Source organism: Populus alba, chromosome 10, assembly GCF_005239225.2.
Source record: "Populus alba chromosome 10, ASM523922v2, whole genome shotgun sequence".
In the NCBI taxonomy this organism is placed as follows: domain Eukaryota; kingdom Viridiplantae; phylum Streptophyta; class Magnoliopsida; order Malpighiales; family Salicaceae; genus Populus; species Populus alba.
The window spans coordinates 10,018,945-10,042,952 of NC_133293.1; the positions used below are offsets into that span (position 1 = coordinate 10,018,945).

At 36.8% G+C, this 24,008-nt stretch overlaps 4 protein-coding genes across 6 annotated transcripts; 3 read left to right on the forward strand and 1 right to left on the reverse strand.

Annotated features, from left to right (window-relative positions):
* Window positions 1-74: 74 nt before the first annotated feature.
* On the forward strand, window positions 75-3,066 carry LOC118061602 (pentatricopeptide repeat-containing protein At3g22690). The gene has a single exon (XM_035075100.2). It carries the CDS (start codon window positions 417-419, stop codon window positions 2,952-2,954), a length of 2,538 nt encoding a protein of 845 aa, XP_034930991.1. The 5' UTR covers window positions 75-416; the 3' UTR covers window positions 2,955-3,066.
* Window positions 3,067-3,962: 896 nt separating this feature from the next.
* LOC118061603 (uncharacterized) lies at window positions 3,963-6,245 on the forward strand. Its single transcript, XM_035075101.2, has 2 exons — window positions 3,963-5,896; window positions 5,973-6,245. Exon 1 carries the CDS (start codon window positions 4,138-4,140, stop codon window positions 5,830-5,832), a length of 1,695 nt encoding a protein of 564 aa, XP_034930992.1. The 5' UTR covers window positions 3,963-4,137; the 3' UTR covers window positions 5,833-5,896; window positions 5,973-6,245.
* A 5,417-nt stretch (window positions 6,246-11,662) lies between these two features.
* On the forward strand, window positions 11,663-13,673 carry LOC118061600 (pentatricopeptide repeat-containing protein At3g22670, mitochondrial). Its single transcript, XM_035075098.2, has one exon. The coding sequence runs from the start codon at window positions 11,763-11,765 to the stop codon at window positions 13,422-13,424; it is 1,662 nt and encodes a 553-aa protein (XP_034930989.1). The 5' UTR covers window positions 11,663-11,762; the 3' UTR covers window positions 13,425-13,673.
* Window positions 13,674-15,052: 1,379 nt separating this feature from the next.
* LOC118061599 (DExH-box ATP-dependent RNA helicase DExH16, mitochondrial) lies at window positions 15,053-23,279 on the reverse strand. 3 transcript variants are annotated; one of them, XM_073411958.1, is made up of 16 exons: window positions 23,012-23,279; window positions 22,710-22,809; window positions 21,866-21,987; window positions 21,554-21,744; window positions 20,962-21,102; window positions 20,281-20,403; window positions 19,904-19,981; window positions 18,919-19,087; window positions 17,632-17,744; window positions 17,461-17,541; window positions 16,782-16,847; window positions 16,572-16,636; window positions 16,309-16,354; window positions 16,111-16,227; window positions 15,395-15,486; window positions 15,053-15,314 (listed from the first exon to the last, which is right to left on the reverse strand). In XM_073411958.1, exons 1-16 carry the CDS (start codon window positions 23,073-23,075, stop codon window positions 15,197-15,199), a joined length of 1,686 nt encoding a protein of 561 aa, XP_073268059.1. In that variant the 5' UTR covers window positions 23,076-23,279; the 3' UTR covers window positions 15,053-15,196. The 3 variants fall into 3 exon arrangements, with proteins under 3 accessions (XP_073268059.1, XP_034930987.1, XP_073268058.1); XM_035075096.1 differs by having other exon boundaries at window positions 22,710-22,839; XM_073411957.1 differs by having other exon boundaries at window positions 22,710-22,842.
* Between the last annotated feature and the right edge of the window lie 729 nt (window positions 23,280-24,008).

The window sequence follows — 24,008 nt, forward strand, 5'->3', positions numbered from 1 at the left end:
GTGCAACCTTCAATTCAATTATCGATTTATGCAACCTGGCATTTGAACATTGGCTCCAAGTAGGCATAAAAATGATGGCCATTGATAGATAATTTAACTTTTCGACTCCTCAGAAATTTGTTAATCTGAATCATTGAAACCTTGTAGAGCTTGCAAATCTTTAATCACGATAATGTCAATCTAATTTTAGTTGGCATCACTTGGAAGAATTTATCAGGTAAAAAAAAAAAACAACCCATTCTTATCATAGGATTACTCGTTTACTTGCACAAAGGCCTTGGCCAAAACTTGAAACATAAAACTTTTATATCGAAAAGGAATATAAAAAAAGGGCAAATCAGCACATAGCCGCTAGCAATTTTAAAATTTCAGCTAATCTAGTTAGCACTTACGCTGCAACAGAGAGTCCAGACCAAATGGCTGCAACACTTCATCTCTCTACTCTAATTCTTGCTACCCCGGCCTCCGTAGCTCTAGCCAACCAAAATGAACTAAAAACTTTGACCAAGCACCGCTCTTCTCCGACTGGGTCTTTCAAAAAATGCAAAACAGTGACAGAACTCAAACAACTACACTCTCAAATCACTAAAAACGGCCTAAATCACCACCCTTTATCTCTAACCAATCTTATATCCTCTTGCACTGAAATGGGCACTTTTGAAAGTTTAGAATACGCGCAAAAGGCATTAGAGCTCTTCATAGAAGATAATGGAATAATGGGTACTCATTATATGTTCAGTTCTTTGATTAGAGGTTACTCTGCATGTGGGCTTGGTTATAAAGCCATTGCAGTCTTTCGTCAACTGATGTGCATGGGTGCTGTCCCTGATAATTTCACATTTCCCTTCGTGCTAAGCGCGTGCACGAAGAGTGCTGCGCTTAGTGAGGGGTTTCAAGTCCATGGAGCAATCGTTAAAATGGGTTTTGAGAGAGATATGTTTGTAGAGAATTCTTTGATACATTTCTATGGTGAGTGTGGAGAGATTGATTGTATGAGAAGGGTGTTTGATAAAATGTCTGAGAGAAATGTTGTGTCATGGACTAGCTTGATTGGTGGCTATGCTAAGAGGGGCTGTTATAAAGAGGCTGTTTCTTTGTTTTTTGAGATGGTAGAGGTGGGTATTAGACCCAATTCAGTTACGATGGTAGGAGTGATTTCAGCTTGTGCAAAGTTGCAGGATCTCCAGTTGGGAGAGCAGGTGTGTACTTGTATTGGTGAGTTAGAGTTGGAGGTTAATGCACTGATGGTCAATGCACTTGTTGACATGTACATGAAATGTGGAGCTAAAGATAAGGCAAGAAAGATTTTTGACGAGTGTGTTGAGAAAAATTTGGTCTTGTACAACACAATCATGTCAAATTATGTGCGCCAAGGGCTGGCAAGAGAAGTTCTTGCTGTATTGGGTGAAATGTTGCAACATGGTCCACGACCTGATAGGATAACAATGTTGTCTGCGGTCTCAGCATGTTCAGAGTTGGATGATGTTTCTTGTGGAAAATGGTGCCATGGTTATGTTTTGAGGAATGGATTAGAAGGTTGGGACAATGTTTGCAATGCCATCATTAACATGTATATGAAGTGTGGCAAACAAGAAATGGCTTGTAGAGTCTTTGATCGCATGTTGAACAAGACTCCGGTGTCATGGAACTCACTGATTGCAGGTTTTGTTAGAAATGGTGACATGGAGTCCGCTTGGAAAATTTTCAGTGCGATGCCAGACAGTGATCTTGTCTCTTGGAACACAATGATCGGGGCTTTGGTACAAGAGAGCATGTTCAAGGAAGCGATAGAACTTTTTCGGGTAATGCAGAGTGAGGGTAAAACAGCAGACAAGGTGACAATGGTGGGTGTTGCATCTGCCTGTGGGTATCTAGGAGCTCTGGACCTTGCAAAGTGGATCCATAGTTATATTAAGAAGAAAGATATTCACTCTGATATGCACCTTGGCACAGCCTTGGTTGGTATGTTTGCTAGATGTGGTGACCCTCAGAGTGCAATGCAAGTTTTCAACAAGATGGTGAAAAGAGATGTTTCAGCCTGGACTGCTGCCATTGGTGCAATGGCCATGGATGGAAATGGAACTAGGGCTATTGAGCTTTTTGATGAGATGCTGCAGCAAGGGATTAAACCAGATGGAGTGGTTTTTGTGGCACTCCTGACTGCATTGAGCCATGGTGGATTGGTAGAACAGGGCTGGCATATTTTCAGGTCCATGAAGGATATCTATGGCATAGCTCCCCAAGTTGTCCATTATGGGTGCATGGTTGATTTGCTTGGCCGAGCTGGGTTACTGAGCGAAGCTCTTAGTCTCATAAATAGTATGCCAATGGAGCCTAATGATGTGATCTGGGGATCGCTTTTAGCTGCTTGCCGGGTGCACAAAAATGTAGACATCGCAGCTTGTGCAGCTGAAAGGATAAGCGAATTGGATCCTGAGAGGACTGGAATCCATGTGCTTCTGTCAAACATATATGCCTCTGCAGGAAGATGGGATGATGTTGCAAAGGTTAGGCTGCACCTAAAGGAGAAAGGAGCCCATAAAATGCCTGGATCAAGTTCAACCGAGATCAATGGAAAAATTTTTGAGTTCACGACTGGTGATGAATCACACCCAGAAATGACCCACATTGAACCTATGTTGAAAGAGATTTGCTGTAGGCTAAGAGACATTGGCTATGTTCCTGATCTTACGAATGTTCTGCTTGATGTTAATGAGAAGGAAAAGGAGTACCTGCTCAGTCGACACAGTGAAAAATTGGCAATAGCTTTTGCACTTATCAGTACAGGTCAAGGAATGCCAATTCGTGTTGCAAAGAATCTCCGAATATGCTCTGATTGCCACTCATTTGCCAAACTAGTATCAAAATCATACAGCCGAGAAATCATTGTTCGGGATAACAACCGTTTCCACTTTTTCCATCAAGGTTTCTGTTCTTGTGGTGATTATTGGTGATTGAAATGTAAATGTTATACCCAGTGGCTACATTTTAGAGATGGCGGTGAGCAACAGAAACCCAAGTTCTTTGTTTATTACAGATTAAACTAGAATTCCCAGTTTGGAAACAGCATGTCCCAGCAATTTCCAACCTTCAATCCGCAAGAACATTATCTGGAATCATGAACAAAGGTTGAGAAAAAAATGCTGAACATGGCGCTATTAATGCAAGAGACGATTGTACAGAAGAAAAATAATAATTAATGACTACCATAAGAGAAGTTTCTGTTCCATTGTAGATGCTGGTTATACAGTTCTAAGCTCTTACCCAAGACATAAAGGAACATCCCACAGAAACAGCCCAAACCCGAGACGTGCTTCATAACTGTCGGAAAATGGAGTCTACAAAAGCATGGTGCATTGGGTCAGATTGCCAGAGTTTAGCCACACGATGATATGTTGATGCGCGCCTGTGAACTTCCTCAACAAGCCAGATGGTGACTTCAGCTTTACAAGGATGATTCATGATATCCAAAGGCTTGTGCTTGTCTCCATTGCCAATTCGCTGTTGATCAATTGTAACAATATTGGGTAACCGATGGCCATCAATTCCAACATTAATCTCTATATCTGCATCTGCGAAAAAAGATTCATCCGATGATATAACATCAACTATGTCAGCCTACGGTATTGTCCTCTTCATGTTTACACACAATGAAACCCTGCAAAGAGCCAGCTCACAATGTAAACAAGAGTCCTCAAACACACCGAAACTTGAACCCCATTTGACACAACACAAACAAGTTGAGGTGCATTACCCTTTTCCCCTTTCTGGAGGGATGAAGATGGATATGTAATTTGCAAGAGAGCGTTAAATTTCTTATTTTAAGTACTGTTTTTTTTTTTTTAATTTATTTTTTCCTTTCTAAAACGACGCTGTTATTGTTATGCTAGATTTTAATGATGGTTTAATTGGGTAATGCTTGTTTGACGGGGTATCCAAATCTAATGGAGAAGATTATTTTTGTTAGGAGCCAGTTGAGAACCACGTGAGAGTTTCGGGACAAATGTGTCTTTTGAGCTATTATTCCAGGCCCAAAATGAACCGAACAGCCTCTCGGCCCAACACCCACCTTTCCGGCTGCTTCGTTTCGCCGTTCAGTTCCTGGTATGTAGTGTAGAGAACTGAAAGAAAGAATTAATGCTTTCTTTTGCTTCTCAAAGAAAAATGCAGCCAAAACTCCAAATGCACAAGCTCTATCGAAAATCCCTGTCTCATAATCCCCTCCTAGCCAAGTACGTACTACCTAAACTCCTATGCACCCTGACCGAGTTAACTCTCGCTTGTGACTCACCCAACTCTCCTCAGCCCCGGCCTTCTATCCTCTCAACTTGGCTCTGTAACGACCAGAAACCAAAAGTCGGAAAACCGACCAACGGACATTTTGTTATTCCTTCACATGCCAACTGCGACAAATATCCCAACATCGAGTCCCACAAAAATATTGCTAGTCTCTCGCTATTATCGGAAGCAAGCGATAGTGATGTGCATAAAGTGGGTGAAATCCTAAAGAAACAGTACTCATCTGAGAATGCTGTTGTCGAAGCGTTAAATGAGAGTGGTATCAGTGCAACACATGATTTGGTCTCGCAGCTTTTGAAGAGATTTAGCAATCAATGGTTGATGGCTTTGGGAGTTTTCATTTGGGCAAAAAATCAAACAGGTTATGTGCATAAACCTGAGATATATAATTCCATGATTGATATATTAGGGAAGTCCAGGAAATTTAGTCTTATGTGGGATTTAGTTCAGGAAATGAGTGGACTAAATGGGTATGTTTCATTGGTTACCATGGGGAAAGTAATGAAGCGGCTCGTTAGAGATGGCAAGTATAATGAAGCTATTGATGCATTTAGAGGATTAGAGAGATTCGGTTTGAGTAAAAGCACAGAGGCAATGAATGTGCTGATGGATATTTTGGCTAGGAACGGTCGTGTTGAGGATGCTCGTGCTGTGGCTTTAGAGTTTGAGGATTGCTTAACTTTAGATTATCGTAGTTACAATATTTTGTCATCTGGATATTGCAAAGCAAGGATGTTTAATGATGCAAGAAAGACGATGGAAGAAATGGAGGAACGTGGTTTTCATCCTAATGTTGTTTCGTACACCGCTTTCATTGAAGCATACGGTGAGCAGAAGGATTTTCGAAATGTTGAAATCATTTTAAATGAGATGCAAGAGAAGGGTTGCCCGCCTGATTTGATTACATATACTGTTTATATACGTGCTCTTGGGAAAGCGAGGCAAATAAATAAAGCTTTGGAGGTCTGCGAGGAAATAAAAAGAAATGGTTTCGTGCTTGGTACTCAGTTTTACTGTTCGTTAATTCATAGTTTATGTCTGTCTGGAAGGCTCAAGGATGCTTGGAATATTTTTGAGGACGTGGAAAAGCAAGGAGTTGGTCGGGATTTGGGGATGTATAAAGCCATGATTTCTGCTGCTTGTGCACTTTCGCAGGATGAGAGTGCTTTAAAGCTGCTCCACAAAATGGAGGAGGACTCTTGCAAACCAGATGTCCAGATTTATGCGCCTCTGTTAAAGAAGTGTTGCAGGAAGAAGAACATGAAAATGCTCAAATTTCTGCTGAATCACATGTTTGAGAACGATGTCAGTATTGATATTGTTACATACGACCTATTGGTGCACGGCCTCCGTAAGCAAGGGAAACTCAAGTACGCTTGCTTCTTCTTTCAAGAAGCAGTGTTGAAGGGAATGGTCCCTTGTGATAAGACATACAAGATTTTGTTGGAGGAACTTGAGAGAAAGAATATGGCAGAAATGAAGGGAAAGATTGAGAAGTTGATGTTACGGGCAAAGGAGCTAAACAGGATTTAGGCCTTGCAGGATGCTTACATGAAACCGAGCCCAGCAGCATGCTTGTTGAGATTCATATAAACCGGTTAGTTGCTTCGTTTTCATCAATCTGATTTCTACTTCGAAATGGTTCTTGACCCTGCGCTTTATTCTTTTCTCAGTCGATTCTATAACTGTTCGAACTGAACCCGAATGAAGACAGCGATCCACTGGTTAAGAATATTACACCAATGGCCAAACTAGAGACAGTTTTTAACTGGACACATAATGAACAGCACAATTGTTTGATGAGAAAGCCTTGAACTTTATCTAAGGTTATGTTAAGTATGTTTGGTTAAGAATAAATCTTGACTTGAATCAAAAGTTTATTTTACATTTGAGTAAAATTTTGATTTAATTAAAAAATAAAAGTTTTAACTGTTTATGAATTCTAACTTATACTGTATTTATTTATTTGTTTAAAATCTTATAGGTTAATTAAAAAAATATTCTCAATTTAAAGTCATGCTAATTTATTTTTATCAGAGATTATTTATTAAAAAAAAATCATGATTCAAAATTAAAAATTACTTTTTATAATTCATGACAAACATACTTGTTCCTTTATTGCCATTCTGATGGGGTGTGGAGAGCATCTGGCCCAACTTGATTGGCCTGAAACTAAATGAATCGGGCCTTAGTCTACAGCCTGATCTTCTAAGGCATTAGCATGCCCTCTGTTTTTTTCTTTTTTCTCTCCTTTAATATAGCACTAAACTTGTCATGCCAATTGTTTTTTTTTAAAAATCCTTTTTAAATAGCATTTTTTTAAAATGCCAACAGGTAAATTAGTGGGAGGGCCCACGCAGGTGGGTGGGTGTTCAATTATCAATTTTTTTTTTTTTATGAATTTATAACTAATTGATTAATAGTAGATTCTCAAATCAAGTATATTATCTAAGATTTATTTCATATTCAATTTTACCTATCATAAGTAAATTCAAATATAAAATTGTATGTCCTGTAATTTCTAGAGCTTCGTGAACTTCTCTTAGGTATATTATTCAGTAGTTGAATATGTACATAAAATATATTTTATATTCTCGATGCATATTTCATTTTTAAAAAATGATGAAGTTGTATTGCATAATTTCACCACTATGTTAGTAGAGGATTTAATTAAAAATTAATAAGGAATTAAAACGACACATAATTAAATTATTATATTACCATAACCTTTAAAATAATTTAAAAGAATAATTCTACATTTTCGAAATTGGAAAGGCTCTAGCTGGAGTGAAGAAAATAGCGCAGCAGAAGGGGACTATAAGATCGAGATTGGGCCTAATATATAAACAACGCATCAGGTTGGCCCAATAAGTCATGCTCCATGCTTCCTTCTCTTCAAAGAGCGTCCGGCATGTTCTTACACTCTGCATCCAAATTTCAGAGGGGAAAAACAAGATGCAGCCAAAACTCACAATACTCAAGCTCTTTAAAAAATCCCTTGCTCCAGTGCCTCATCAAATCAATCGCTTGTTAGCCAGGGACCTATCAACCATTACCCAGTTTCCCCACACCCACGACTCACCCTTCTCGCCTGAGTCTCCCAGCCGACTTACTAGGGACCCAAAACTCTCTGATCCAGAAAATGGAAATTTTTGTATTTCTCCACTTGCCAATTGGGTCGATAATCCCACCCTTGAAAACTTCAAAAGCATTTCAGCTGAGAGTGGCACTGGCGGGGACATTGATAAAGTAAAAGGAATCCTTAAAAGATACTTCCCATCCGAGGATGCTGTTGTAAAGGCGTTGGATGAGAGTGGAATAAATGCAACAAATGATTTGGTTTCGCAGCTTTTGGAGAGGTTTAGCAATCAATGGATCACGGCTCTAGGTGTTTTCATCTGGGCAAAGAATCAAACAGGCTATGTGCATACACCTCGGTTATATGATCTCGTGGTCGATATATTAGGGAAGTGCAAGAAGTTTGGTATTATGTGGAAAGTAGTCGATGAAATGAATGAGTTAAACGGGCATGTTTCATTTTCCACGATGAGCATTGTAGTGAGGCGGCTGGCTAGTTCTGGTATGTACAAAGATGCTATTGACGTACTTAGAGGGCTGGAGAAATATCGTGTGAAGAAAGATACAGTGGCATTGAATATGGTAATGCATGCACTGGCGAAGCAAGGTGGTGCTAAGGATGCTTATAGTGTGTTTTTAGAGTTTAAGGATTCTATAACCTTGGATTCTTATAGTTTCAATATTTTGATACATGGGTATTGCGAAGCAAGAATGTTGGATGATGCAAGAAAAACAATGGAAGAAATGGAGAAACACGGATTTCGTCCTGATGCTTCCTCGTACACTTGTTTTATTAAAGCATATTGTAAGCAGAAGGATTTTCGAAATGTTGAAGTTATATTGAATGAGATGGGAGAAAAGGGTTGCGAGCCTGATGTGATTGCATATTCTATTTATATTCGTGCTCTAGGGAAAGCAAGAAAAATAAATGAAGCTTTGGAGGTTTATGAAAACATGAATAAAAATAGTTGCAAGCCTGATGCTAAATTTTTTAGTACACTCATCTACGTATTAGGTCGGTCTGGAAGGCTTAACGATGCTTGGTATGTATTTGAGGATATGGAAAATCATGGGGTTAGTCGGGATTTGTGGACGTATAATGCCATGATTTATCATGCTTGTGCAAATCGGCAAGGCAACAGTGCTTTAAAGCTGCTCGAGAGGATGGAGGAGAATTCTTGCAAGCCAGATCTTGAGACTTATCAGCCTTTATTGAAGATGTGTTGCAAGATGAAGGACATGAAGGTGCTCAAGTTTCTGTTGAGTCACATGTTCAACAACAATGTTAGCATTGATCTTAGTACATATGCTCTTTTGATTCGTGAACTCGCTGAGAGCGGGAAACTTGAACATGCTTGCTTCTTCTTTCAAGATGCGGTGTTGAATGGAATTGTTCCTATGGACAGGACAAACGAGATTTTACTGAAAGAACTCGGGCAAAATAATATGGTTGAAATGAAGGGAAAGATTGAAAAGTTGATGTTACACGCGAAAGAGCAGATATGATATTGACTCTACTTGCCTTCTAACTTGATAAGATTCTTGATTAGAGAAAAGATTAAGATATTGGCTTTGCTAGTGTTCCAGGATGAAACGTCTGGCTGTTCTTCTGTCAATTTCTTAGTACCCAACTGTTGTTCTTGTCACCGTTCTTGTTCTATGATGCATTCCCAGCTCCTCTTCCACCTATCTTGTCAACTTCTGTTACTAAACTAAGATGAAGAATGTGATCTATTGGTAAAGAATGCACCATTGACCAAACTGGATGAGTTTTTCACTTGTATTATTGCTAGATACTCCATACTGACCTGCCCGACTCGAATGACTTGTCAGAATCCTAATTTAAAATGTTGCATGCCCTTCTAAGCTTGAGGCCTATGGTAGCCACAAAGATGCATGAACTGTGCTGTGTGACACTATTACACTGTCAAATTCCATCTATGAATGCTAGTTGCATAACATCCCGTGTTGTACATCTGATTGTCAAGAGTTTTATCAATGCTAATTGTCCATCTACTGTGGATCCCGGCCCCTGAGTTTTCCTTCTACAAGAATATATTTTTTTCTGAATTTTCTTTGTTATTTTGATTGTGTTGTTCTCGTATCACTATAAATTATTACATTGATTTTACTATTTGATCAGTTTAGTAATATCAAAATTTAGGATACTTGGAAGAGAACTAGGCATGACAATTTTATTCTATCCTTGTGGTTGGTTTACCACCTCTGTTAGATTGTCCATATGCTCAAATTTGGATATCACGATGTTCTTTTCTAGTCGACACTGCGCTTTTCTTTAGGATATGTCCCCTGTGTCTATATATATATATATATATATATATATATATATATATATATATATATATATATATATATATATATATTCTGACAATCAATCATCAAAGTTCAACAAAACAAGTTGTTGAGCAATGGAGAAATGGACTAATATCCTTCATATTTTTGTTCATGCCTTACTTTGGAAGGTTTATGCTAAGTTGTAAACACCGTTCCATGTGAAATATTTTGGTTTCGATTCATTTTGGCATTCTACAGCGGAGATTATAATAACATATAAAGTAGTTTTAATATATTTAAATATATTCATTTTTGATATATTTATTATCTAAGGTTATATATAACACCCAATTACTTAATCAGAAAACATATAAGTATGTTTGGTATTGCGGTAGCTGTTGTGGTTGTGATTTGAAAAAATTATTTTATAAAAAGTACTTTTAGTTGAGGTTGGTTTGAAAAAATAAGTGTTGGGTTAAAATTGTGGTTGAAATTGAGGTTGAACAAAAAAATAGTTTAATATGTTTGGTTAAAAATGCTTTTGAAATTGAGGTTATAAAATAATTTTAAATATATATTAATACTAATGGTTTTTAATTTAAATGTTATGGATTAACTATTACTATTACTTCATAAAATAAATAATACTTTATATAAAATTAGATAAAATATTATCAGGAATAAAATTGATTTGATATTACAATGCAAGTGAATTAATTCACTCTACACTAGTTTTTCGAGAGAAAAAATATTGTTTACATGACAATGTGAATAAATTTAATTCACTCTAAATTAGTTTTTTTTTTTTTTAAAAAAAATATATATATATATACACACACTAAAAAAAACAATTATTCACGTGAACAGTGCAAACAATGCAATTAATTTGCACTGTTCGTGTGAACAGTGCAAATAAATTGCATTGTTGGTGTGCACAGTGCAAGTGAATTGCACTGTGCACTTAAATTAAATTTCAAAAAGCAGCCAAGAGCTGCTTCTTCAAATTCGCGTGCACAACGCGAATTTGCATGGCCTACCGAAATTTAATTACATTTTTAACATAACCAAACGTATTGTTTGCCATGGTTGCTTCAAACGCAGAAGCAACCACGCAAACAAACGGACTCGAGGATTTTAATTTTAATACTATTTTTAAAATATTATTTATTTTAATACTATTTTTTTTCTTTGTATTTTTCTAAATCTATATATAGCTTTTTTAATTTTATACTTCAATAATTAGTTTATTGGTTTGCTTTATACATGGTGAGCTTGATTTTATAACATGTGTCCCGGGTTTGACATGTTAATCTAGTTAACTCGAGGTTTTTTTTTTTTTTTTTATCTTTTTTAATTGGTATTCCTTTATATATTATCCTTGATATTAAGTTGATTACTTCATAATTTATTTTGATTTGCTTTTTGTAAGGTCATTCTAGTCTTTTGACATGAGTCACATGTTTTATGGGTTAATCCAAATAAACTCTTGTCTTGAATTTTCATGATCAAACTATATTCTTACCGGTTGTCTTTGAATTTATTAAATCGATTAGGTTATATTAACTCAATTTTCATACAATTTATTTTTTTTCACTGGAAAAGTCTTAATAATACCTAAATATTTCTTTATATGTTTTTAAAAAAATTTAACCAAACCCGCAACATACTTGGAGTTAATAATTTAGCTTCACTATAACATATAATATTATTAAATTAATAATTAACAGTGCCAGTGCGAATGAAGTCGTAAAAATTTCTAATAAAAAAATAATTTTTTAATTAATGGAATGGAACAGTTGGTGAAATATCTCGAGCATTTCAGTTCGTTTTGACCCATCTCAAACAATATAAAATGAATTTTTAAATGATATAAAACAAATAAATATTTTTATATTTTTTAAAAATAATTTGAAACTTCTTAGATAGACCGGACGAAATGGAAATGGATTGAAAACCCTTGAAGAAAATTGTGGGTGAAATGTGTGAGGCCCAAATGATGTTTACATGGATCTAGCTGGCCCAAACTGCTGTTACAAATTTCACGTCTCTCTTCTCCTTCCTTGGCGCCCATTTTGGGGATTGCAGAGGAAATGGCAGTGAACCTCCAAATTCCCAGGCTCTTTCAAAAGTCCATCTCTCCAAAACTTTACCAAATCAATCACTTATTACTCAAATATCTATGCACCACACCCGAGTTTCCCCTCACTACTCATGACATATCCAACTCGCCTGAGTCTCCTGATCTCCCAACTTGGCTCTCCAACAGCCAAAACCAAAAACCCTCTGACCCGGATGATGGAGATTTTGTTATCCCTTCGCTTGCCAACTGGGTCGAGAATCCCAACCTTGAAACGCACAGAAACGTGCCCAGTCCCTTGCTATTCGAGCCACAAGTTAGCAATGCCGATAAATTGAGTGAAATCCTTAAAAAACGCTACTCATCTGAAGCTGCTGTTGTGAAGGCGTTGAATGAGAGTGGTATTGATGCCACAAATGAGTTGGTTTCACAGATTTTGATGAGATTTGACAGCCATTGTGTCGTGGCTTTCGGGGTTTTCATTTGGGCAAAAAATCAAACAAGTTATGTGCATACACCTGAGCTATATGATTACATGATTGATATATTAGGGAAGTTCAAGAAGTTTAGTCTTATGTGGAATTTAGTTGAGCAAATGAAAGGGTTAAATGGGTATGTTTCATTGGCGACAGCGAGCAAGGTAATGAGGCGGCTTGCTAAAGCTCGCAAGTATAAAGATGCTATCGATGTATTTAGAGGAATTGAGAAATATGGTGTTAGCAAAGACAGTGAGGCATTGAATGTCCTAATGGATGCATTGGTGAAGGAGGGCGATGTTGAGGATGCTCATAGTGCGTTTTTAGAGTTTAAGGATTGCATAATTCTGGATTCTAGTAGTTTCAATATCTTGATACATGGGTATTGCAAAGCACGGATGTTTGTTATTGCAAGAAAGATAATGGAAGAAATGGAGAAACACGGTTTTCACCCTGACGTTGTTTCATACTCTTGTTTCATAGCAGCATATTGTGAACAGAAGGATTTTAGAAATGTAGAAGCTGTTTTTGATGAGATGCAAGAAAAGGGTTGCAAGCCTAATGTCATTACATATACTACTGTTATGCATGCTTTAGGGAAAGCAAGGCAACTAAATGAAGCTTTGGAGGTTTATGAAAAAATGAAAAGAAATGGTTGTCTGCCAGATTCTAAATTTTATAGCTCCTTAATATATGTATTAAGTCAGTCTGGAAGGATAAAAGATGCTTGGGATGTATTTGAGGACATGGAAAAGCAAGGTGTTTGTCGGAATTTGTGGGTATATAATACCATGATTTCTTCTGCTTGTGCACATTCTCAAGGAGGCAGTGCTTTAAAGTTGCTTGAAAGAATGGAAGGGGATTCTTGCAAGCCAGATGTCAAGACTTACGCACCTTTATTGAAGATGTGTTGCAGGAGGAAATCTGTTAAGCTGCTCAAGTTTCTTTTGAGTCACATGTTCAAGAACAATGTCAGTGTTGATCTTGGTACATATACTCTTTTGGTGAATGAATTTTGTAGGAATGGGAAACTTGAACATGCTTGCTTCTACTTTCAAGAAGCTGTGTTGAAGGGAATGGTTCCTATGGTTAAGACATTCAAGGCGCTGGTGGAGGAGCTTGAACAAAAGAATATGAAAGAAATGAAGGAAAAGATTGAGAAGTTGATGTTTCAGGCGAGAGAGCGAAATTTGACTTAGTCTTCACCTTTCGGGAAACTTGTTTAACTGTAAGGATTCATGAATTTTTACTTGAGCCTTAAGGAAGCTTGCTTTCATATTCAGTATGAACAGGTTGGTTGATTTTCATCAACTTTTTGCTTCTTAACTCCTGTTCTTAACCCTATTGCTTTCATGGTTCCATCTAGCACCTCAACAGCTGAAACTGAGCTCTGATGAAGAATGTGATGCACTGGTGAAGAGTACATCATTGTAGCTTTATTTAGTTTCTCACTAGTGTCTCTCACTCCTTATTTTTTATCATGTTTTTTTTTTTTGCCCTTTCATCTTCTTTCCTTTCGGGTGGGGGACGGGGCCCGATGGCCAATAAAAAGACTGAACACCTCACAGATAGGGTACAGTAACACCTTTTATCCAATAACAGATCCAACTCCCATGGAAGATTATCTTAAAATCCAGGCCTCTCCCCTTCAGAGGCTCCCAAGGTGACCGAGAAACCCTCCCTGAAATGTGTCAAACCCGCACCCTTCAATCTCGAACAGAGCTTGACCCTATTGAACAAAGCAAACATGGCTCTGGAACTGTATCTTTCTTTCTGGAACATTTGAATCACAATCCTAGAGTCCACTTCCTCATAACTTGTCTAACCTGCATATGAGCATAGAAAGCGCAAAGCTTGACGTAGCAGCCCTCCTGCGTCTTAACTCATCATTTGCCAAACGATTGAACATGTTTTGAGAGTTGGGACAGAATACTACAGCATATCATCAACTCTACTTCTAAATGAACCTGATTTATTTTCGTTGCCTTTTTAAGCTTGAAGCACTGTAGCCTTAATCCAATGGATAGGCTTAACACCATATTATTGTGGTAAAAAATGTTTTTTTTTATATTTTAAAATTATTTTAATATACTGGTATTAAAAATAAATTTTAAAAAATAAAAAAATAAATTTTTGATATATTTTTTTTAAAAATATATTTTAAGAAAACAGCTATTAATACTTTAAAAAAACATTAGTGGTCAAGAAACGACTTCTTTAGTTTGAATTTTGAGACCACATTCAAGAGAAATTTTCTCTGAATTCATCTAACCAATGTAGGAGTTATGCCCTTAGTCTCAATTAATGCGTCAAATAGTCCAAAAATATTTACTATCCTTAGAAGAAAAAAGCCTACCGTAGCCTGAAGATCCGTCTATGCTTTAAATCACACAAACCTACCAAATTCCGAGCAACGAATGACTACCATCAATTTGGTCAGTCTATTAGTAGACTTCATTCTGGTTTTGTACTTGCAAATCCTCCCTACTTGTTCCAGCAAAATTAGGAACTTTTTTTCTAAGAGTAACTTCAGGGTTGAGAACTATCCATTCTTGAAGTCTACAACTCTACAGGTCCAGTAACAAGTTCCATCAGTTTCCGAACAGAAGATCCACAGCTGCGCGCACACAATCACAATAAAGGAGGGTCTGAGTTTAAAAGCTTTTGTCTGCTTCTGACATCATACAAAACAAAGGGGGAATTTGTATATGTTCATCACTGTAGACAAATTTTTACATTTGAGTGTGTAAAAATTACTTGTACATAATTTGATAAAATAAATCATGGAGAGGAGAGGAGAGGAGAGGAGAGGACATTCGTTTGAGTATTGGAGGAAAAAGCTACGTTTAATTGCAAAATAAACGGTGAGGAGGGGAAGACTGAAGTCTATTGATTGACAAAGAAACAACCACTGAAAGAATACGTTGGGAGAGAATAAACATTCTACCACCAGTACAATATGAGAATCATTTCATACATGTTGCCGCGGTTCTTTGGATAATAGAAAACCAGAGTTAACACGTGATGGTAACTTTCTCGTTTTTGGCTGCTTCTGCCACCCGAATCTTTCCAGGAATTCCTCGATCAACCTACAAATTGGTTGTGGAAGATAAGACTCGGATTACAAGCTAAATGAACACGTAGAGATAAAAGACCGAGTCACACTCACAGGCCACATATAGCCTTCTGGGAGGCTGCGAGCTCTCGGTCAGGAAATGAATCCTCCAAACGGAAACTTAACCATACATAGAGATCCAAGACCTGCAGTTTAACCATAGACAGCATTATCAGCACACACATCTAAGTTTAATAGTTCCAAAAGGACCAGATTACATCCTTATTTTCAGTAACTTAAAATGTCTAACTCAACCATCATTTTCAAGGACACTTCTCTCCAAAACCAAAACTGCTGTAAATTTTGCTCTGGGTTTTTAGGAAAAACTTTAAACAGAACCATTGATTCCCTGTCCTTGAAAATTTTATCAAAAGATTTTTCCAAGATAAATAAATTTAGATCAGCTTGTATCAGAAAACAGCAAACCAAGATGCTAATGTGCTGCACGGAAATAACTTCTGCAAGACCAAAAGGGCCAAAATGTCTAAATATTTTGCAAAATGGGATGGTGCCCAAAATCACCAAATATTGATTTTGATGCCAACAGCAAGATTTCAAGTGAAAATGCAGAGGTGACTTGCTAACTACCTTTACCCTAACTGTGAAAAAATAAATATTGATTTCCTATTCAAGTGCTCCATTTTTCTATGTTGAGGAGGCAGAGCTGCAGAAGATTTGGTAAACTTTGGTGCATGGGAATTTCAACTGCTGCAATTTGGATATTCCGCCTATCATTATTTCTCAGAATGTGCAAACGTACAAAGGTCTACCTTGTGAATAGATTCAAGCTCCTTGAGTGCAGACTCTGTTTTTGGCACCTGAAGTGTCCCCGGTGTAAATATTTCTTTAAGTCGAACGATGCCTTTCTGTGCATAGTTTTGGGCAAACTGATCCATCACAAGTAATAATTAACCTTTCCATTCAAACAAGCATATTAAACAAATTCAAGAATGAGATATAAAGTTCACCTGCGTAAGACCCTGAGATGAAATTTCATCGCGCATGTCAACAGGACTGCACATCAGAAATATTAATAAATTTGAACCTGATTGTCATAGTTTACTACCCTAAACTGCTTCTCAAATAAGTTGAGCTAGTAAATAAAATCTAGCAATAAAATAGTTTTGCTTCATGGTATTTGCTACTCAAATAATTGTTGCCGAAAGGAGGATCATCTAGGTAAAAGCTGTAGTTTGAACCATTTTATCATTGACCGGGATAAAGATTTTACCTGATAACAAAAAGGTATTTATCATGCAATGAAATGGGCAATACATCAACAACCGCAGCAACTTTCTGATGTCAAGCATTTTAATTGAAATTAGATGCCAGGTAATTATATATCCTAAATATAATACCACAAAAAACAGCGGTATCTTTTTTGCCAACAACATGCTAAAACTATACAAGCATATTCTGTTGTAGGAAAGGGAATGTGTACCAGCATTTCCTCACAGTTGGCAATGAAATAGTTTTCAGATAATTTGGCGTTCTCTAGAAAATGCTCCTGTGCAAAAAGGGAAGCCCAAAAAAACAAGGGTCAGATGCATTGTACATAGTAGAGGAAACACCAATGGGCAAATCCTATTTGCAGGTAGGAAAGTTTGAATTCTGACTCAAGTTTAAGTCTTGGCAATCATGCTTAACTCTGAGAAAGTCTCAAACTTCAACACCATCAATTTGTACAGCTCAAACCAAGCATGGCGGATGTCAATGCAATTCTTTATGTAAAGCTAGAAGACAGTACTTTAGAATGAGCATTAAATGTAACTGAAGGATGCCCTTTCTTTAAGTTGGATAGTATTTTTGTACCAAGAGAAAGCTATAACCATACAAATCAAAGTTGATGTTGTGAAAAGTGTGACCCATTTAGGTCATAGTTGTCATTTGACTACTGGTTCACACTGCATTCACAGAGCTCCTCCAAAGTAAATAAAATCTCTCAAAATTGCAAGCGATAAAATTTAGTTAGAAACAATTATTTAAAGCATTTGTGCCTGAAGAGATCAGAATGAAGTGGCCAATAATTTCAATTGATTGTGGAAAGAAGTCATATATTGATGTTTTAATAGATGAAAATGTCAATACAATAAAAACAGAGATGGTCAAAAGTAACCCACCATTATCCGGTAGAGGCCTTTTTTTGGGTGTAAACGTGAATACATAAATATGAGATCAAAAGTGGGGAATAATCCGGCACACTGCAATGTAGAAGTTAATCAGATTCAGAAACAAGTATCATACACGTATGGTATGAAACTATCACATGCAAGCTTGTTCATATACATTACCTCCAAAATAGGAGAAGGCGATTTCAATGATGAATGAAGCAAGGGTAGATCATCCGCATGTAAACAGGTCACTTCTCCAACTGGAAAGTCTGATCCATACCTGCCAGCTCTCCCTAAAGGCGTAACTCTTCAGCCATGAGAATGAAACCAGCCACCACACAAAGATTGGCATACAATGACAATACAAATAACAGCATCTACACATTAATACATCACAAAAACATAACTTAAGAGCAAATGTTATGACCACGATCTGTTGTCTAATTATTTTCAATAAAGTAACTTCTATTGAAACCAGCTACCCAATTTTTTATCCCTTTTTCCCTTCTTGCATCAGCTAAAAACTATACATTCCTAGCTCCCAAAAAGGATAGCTGCCAATCAGATAAGAATCTAAAAAGGCAGACATTTATGCATATGCAATGAGGAACATTTGAGATGAGGACCATTGGATTTAAAGCAGCTGACCCAGCAAAAAGTTTGTCAAACCATGAAAAAAAAACAATTAATTGAGTTAAAAGTAGAAAATAGAAGAATCAACAATATTATGGAATCAGAAGGGTAGAGAAAAATAGGGCATAGAAACCGAGTCGTTAGGGAAGTAAAAGACAGCTTTTAAGCATTGCAACCTGTTGAATCCAAATGTCTGCTCTATAGGCTCACATAGCTACAGGCAGGGTCTCAAGACATTAGTGCTTAATCATGTGTTAATAGGTCTAGTCTTGATGTGATCCTATCTAGCCAGCATCCTGACAAATAAAGCTATATGTCATGAACGTTTTTTTTATCAAATGATACACAAAAAGAGATAATTAATTAATGCCCAAAAAGTTGACTTAAAAATTGTCTGTTTGTGATTTATTCATTCTGTTTTGTTCTTGATATGTACCATCACTCCATACTGACACCTCAATCCACAAACAAAACTTGATGTGTATTTCAATCATAAAAGCTCCCAACTAATTTAAATTGTACAATCTGCAGGTACAAATATTCAGCATTCCACTCCATGAATCTTGCACCATAAAGCATGCAAGACTAAAACAATTTTTACAGACTAACAGATGGCATGAAACTTATTTATTAGTTTTTAAGGTATTCTTAACGCAAATAGATTACAGCACTGTTCAATGCAGAAGAAATCCACAATTTATCACAAGAGGCAGCATTGTTTACTCCATACTTAATGAAAGTCCCCATGCCCAGAATGAAATTGGTACACAAAACCAGTTATACTAATAATTTAGCCAAACAGTTTAACGAATGAAATTCCACGTAACAATGTACCTGCAATTTGTTTAACCTCTGATATCGTGAGGTCCCGCATCTCAACACCATCAAACTTTTTCATAGTTGAAAATATGATCCTAGAAATATTCAGGTTTAGACCCATCCCAATGGCATCACTAGCCACAAGAACATCAAATTCACTGCTTGCATCATTGAACATTGTTGCCTGCAATCCTAGAGAACACACTAGTTAATCCATTCCTAATATAGATTCATAGGAGAGGACATAGATAAATAACCTCTTAACAGCATGGACATATCAGATTTTAAAGTTATGAACTATAATACAGATTACAATTGAGATCAATTACATATGAAAAAAAAAAAAATCAAAGATTTAATAAAAACGCTAAAAAAGGTTGGTTATAGGCTAAAATAAACCATTGCCTCCCCTAGTCGACAATCAATCACATAATTGCATTAACATAAAACTGAAATGCACGTTTAATTATTAAAAGTAACAGCAGAATCATGGAAGCTTCCACAACAATGGGCTCATGGAAGGAGAGCAGTTGTAAAGGCCAACACTTTTTTCATGGAATGACAGCTCTCAAGACTTGAACACCTCGTGGTTGCAAGTCCAAGGCTGGATTTAACTCTTATAGTTAATTATAACTTAGTTCCTGTGTTTTAAAGAAACAAATAATTTAGTCCCTCTTGTTTAAAAAGTAATAACTTAATCCTTTGACCATCAAATCAGTCAAGAACTAACAGTACAGTAATTGAATCAATGACAGCTGATCAAGTCACTAACAGAAAACTAATGGAGGGACCAAATCATAAATGGAAAAAACTACTATTACAAAACTACAGAGATCAAATTATTTGTTTCTTAAAACAAAGTAACTAAGTTATGATTTACTCTTAACTTTTAATGGTAAACTTAAATAAAGGGATAAGCCAAGAATGCTTATTTGGACTTGTGCGTTCTATCTTCATCAAGTTAAAACAACAATTCTCGAAAGTAAGAAGGAATCAACACCTGTCTGGTTCGAGTTTCAGGTGGCAGTGAACCATAAACAACAGAACAAAGATGCTTCCCCCCTCTTTGAATTTGTCCCTGGCATCAACAACAAAGATGGAAATGCACATAGAAAAGTTAGCATGCTAGTGAGAGAGATATAGCATGTCTAGAAATCATACCCAATTTCAAATTCGCAGTATTGATTAAAATATTGTAAGATGACCACAATTCCATAACCAGTATATAATCAAACAAGACAATGCCATACTAAGGTGCAATGCAGTACTGGAGCCTGACAGACCCCAGGGAGAAAAAACCACAATATTTGTGATCGTTAGAAAAAAAAATAGAATAGAAACCAAGTTAAAAAAAAAAAAATTGAAATAATCACTAACCTTCAATTTGTATATCTCGCGACGTAAAAAGGTTACAATGCAATCACCTGTTTGTATATTCTTAAATGATCCAAGAGGTTTCTGTGATGGAACTAAAGGTGAAAGTCTCTCATAGTATTGAACCTGGGACAGCATGGCACACAAGAAAGGTTTAAAAATCCAATTAACATGACATGGACAGCATAACAAGGGTACACGTAACATGTATTGACACAGGCTTAAACTAGTCATTTATGTTACTACAACAAATTGCCTACATGTAAGGACATGACTTTGAAATTCTGCAATCATTAATAACAATTAGCACATTGCCATTCTTACATTAGATGGAACAGTCCTCAAAATCTTTACAAGTTTGTATTCAATAAATGTTCAACACTGTCCCTGCAGATATGGTTCTCTGCATATGTAAAACAAAATTGATGGCTACAAACTGCAGAGAGGGTTTTCATCTCTATCCTCTCTTTTTTTGACGAAATAAACGAAAAGAATGAAACAAAATGTTATTACATTGAATTTCACAAATTTTCCCCATCATTTCTTCTCAAACCATAAAGTAGCAACGTGAAACAGAGGTAGGACCACTAAATATCATGTACATCTGTGTTTCTACAGTGCATAAAAATCCTCATGGTGAAAACCAATTATCATAAATAGTCTTTCAAGTTTGAGAAAACTAACATGGATATCATCGCCAGTCGGTTTTAGTATTTCCTGAATAAGAGGAACTGCAGCGGGATCTCCACAGAGGTGGAGTTCATCAGCAGAGATACCTAAAAGAGCACGTGTAAATGAGAAACCCCTTGTCATGCACCCCAACATCTGAAACAAGAAGAGAGAAAGACTCAGAAAAGTAATAAATCCACTTATGCTCAAGTATGATGACCTAGCAACACAATATCTTGACTTGGTTCACTACCACGCTGTTGTACTTTGACAATAAGTTGTCATGACAAATTGAGGACCATTCAACAGCCTATCATCATGTAAATCATTTGGCAGCATAATTGGTAAACTGGTTCATTAAAAACTTTACAAGTCTTCAGAACAAAACTTCAGCTTTAACAACAAAAGAGAGACTAGAAGCAAGTTCAGATTAACCCCCCTCTCTCCAAAAACGAGATGAAAAATATTAAAGAGGGAAAGTATAGTGTGTTCAAAATTGGCTACTCCAGATTGGCACAAACAAGACCCATTCATTATATTCACTGGAATAAGAATCTCAGATTTTTCATAGTGTGCAATCAATCTTTCAATTGAACCATCAATATACCTGAATTTCATCAACAACAGCGCAGCTATAATTTGAGGTTACGTCAGCCATTTCAACTGTCACAGCTTTGTGCTTTGCTCCATTAACTGCCTCTCTCTCTTGCCCTGTTATTAAATCACAAGGAACATTTGCCTTGTTCAACCTTTTTGCCACCTCCCATGCAAGCAATCTCAAAGGACCACAATAGACACCTACCAAGTAACAAAACCAATACATAAATTATTTGAATGTATAGCTTATACACCTCAGTTTTAATCTTTCTCTGGTGGATGGGGAGGTTAAATTTAAAATAAATCATGATAAAAATTATACCAGAAGGACTTGACTCAAGCTGCTTCAAAGCATGGTAAGTTTTACCACTATTTGTGGGGCCCACGTGCAGGAAAATCTTGCGATTCTTTCTTCGTGCAACAGGGTACCATGCATGAGGACAGCTGAATCAAGCAAAACACTCAATCAACATGGCAAAAAACAGGTGATATAACCCAATTCTTCATTGACATTTACTTTTTACCCACAAACAAGTATCGCTAGAAGCATAACCGTATCAATCAAGAGATAGAACATCGCTTGAAAGCAAGAGCTGAAACTGAGACTAAGATGGCTTCAGATGATTTTAACCAAAATAGTAATTCCCATAAATTACTAAAGATATTTTCAAGCCGAGCCTAGGAAGGTTTAGATATTTTCTGAAAAATAAATCTCAAACCCAGTGATAATACATTTAGTTTGAAAAATCAGCAATTCAGAATATCTTGGGGAAATTCATTCCAGAGACAGAAAAGATGACAGTGATTGAGCTCCACAGATCAAGAACTTAAAACCAATCACAATATTGCAACTACTATGAATTCCCACACTAAACCTTGTAATTCCAATCCCCAATTGAAAAACGAAGCCAGGTTCAGTTTTCTAAAACCCCCCCAAAAGTAGAAAAGTGAAATAACGAATCCATCAGAGCATTATATTCCAAATGAACTATATAATGAATGGAAGTTCAATCCTTTATTACATAATCTTCATGTACAAACACATTAGCTTTCAGTTTTTAATGGAAGTAACAAAGAAGTTGCAAAATTCAACCAAGAACAAATCTTCGGCGTTGAGAGAATCAGAAAAAAAAAAAAAGAAAAAAAAAAGAAGGCGAGTTTCTTACGTCAAGTCCAAAAAATCAAACTTGTGGGCACGATTGTCGTTGCTGGTGCTGTACTCCCTTAACAAATTGCAAACACCAGCTAGAGCTCCAAGCCTTGATCCTACATGTGGCCGGCATGGATCCAATTTATCTGCTAAACATTTAGAGAAATAAAAAAGAACAACAACATAAACAACTCAAAAGAAAAAAACCAATATTCTTCAAAAACCAAGAAATCACACTCTACAAGCTATCAAATAATTGCTATCTAAAAATAACTACGAAACAAATTCAATCAACCATAAAAGAAAAGAAAAATAAACCTTTTAGAATGCCAGAAACTCCCAAAGTTGAGACCTGTCGATGGCGAAGTAAGAAAGCAGCCATTTCTTTTTAAATTACTAGCTGGGTTGATTAAAAGAAAAACATTAGAGCTTTGAAAAACGGAAAGGCAACAAGAAGAATTGCTTCCCGTTATGCATAAAAAAGGAGAGAAACAACAAAAGCAACGGATTTAGAGAGCAACATGCGGTTGATGGAAGAATAGAAAGTTCTGGTGCTGTGAGTGTGAGTGTTGGCCACTCCAGCTGCGAAACTCATTAATTTGGGAGTTTTGCGGTATTTAATGCTTCCGTATCCTAAAGCTGAGGTCATATATAATACTTACCTTCCTTCGGATTTAGGGTTGTTTTGTTTTGCTCTCGAGAAGGGCTAGCCCAGTCCATACTCCTAAGCCCAACCCAGGTTGAAACAGTTTGCCTTCTTTTAAAATCTTTTAATAAAGGCCTAATCTCGAAATGACACTCATTTAAAGGGCTCGAACTAGCCCATATTATTGCTCAGTGGGCTGTTGTGCTCTGAACCAAAAACCACGATCTTTCTTCTCTTCCCACATGCACTTTCAAACCAGGTTTGTAGATTTTAACGTAGGAGGAAGAAACCAGAGAAAATTATAGTTGACAGCCTTGTATATTTCGCGAGAATTCACCTCCCTGTGATGAAATTCACTTCCATTAATAAGGTTAGTCGACTGAATCTACCTGACAATTCCTGGATGATGAAGACAGCAATATTTTTAAGCTTCGGACAAGATTACCATGATCAGGCTGAAGGACTTGACATGGGTGCATAGCAGCTTGAGAAAAAAAGTTGGATATGGGAAGATTGCGTGGAGGTTGCCACCGTTGAAACTCCTATCAATCAATTCTGATTAGGGGGGGGTCTGTGGAGGGCGATGCATGAAAGGGACAGAAACCCTGTGATTTGATAGGGCAACATGGGAGGTGGTCTGTAATGCTTTAGAAAACGGGGGAAGGGGGG

Bases quoted from the DNA above. Each gene is read 5' to 3' on its own strand.
- LOC118061602 (XM_035075100.2), top strand. From the start codon at position 417: ATGGCTGCAACACTTCATCTCTCTACTCTAATTCTTGCTACCCCGGCC.
- LOC118061603 (XM_035075101.2), top strand. From the start codon at position 4,138: ATGCTTTCTTTTGCTTCTCAAAGAAAAATGCAGCCAAAACTCCAAATG.
- LOC118061599 (XM_073411957.1), bottom strand. From the start codon at position 23,075: ATGGCTGCTTTCTTACTTCGCCATCGACAGGTCTCAACTTTGGGAGTT. The intron at 22,843-23,011 runs GTTTATTTTTCT...CTAAATGTTTAG, and splicing joins AGTTTCTGGCATTCTAAAAG to CAGATAAATTGGATCCATGC. The intron at 21,988-22,709 runs GTAAGAAACTCG...TGCTTGATTCAG, and splicing joins TTTGATTTTTTGGACTTGAC to CTGTCCTCATGCATGGTACC.
- LOC118061600 (XM_035075098.2), top strand. From the start codon at position 11,763: ATGGCAGTGAACCTCCAAATTCCCAGGCTCTTTCAAAAGTCCATCTCT.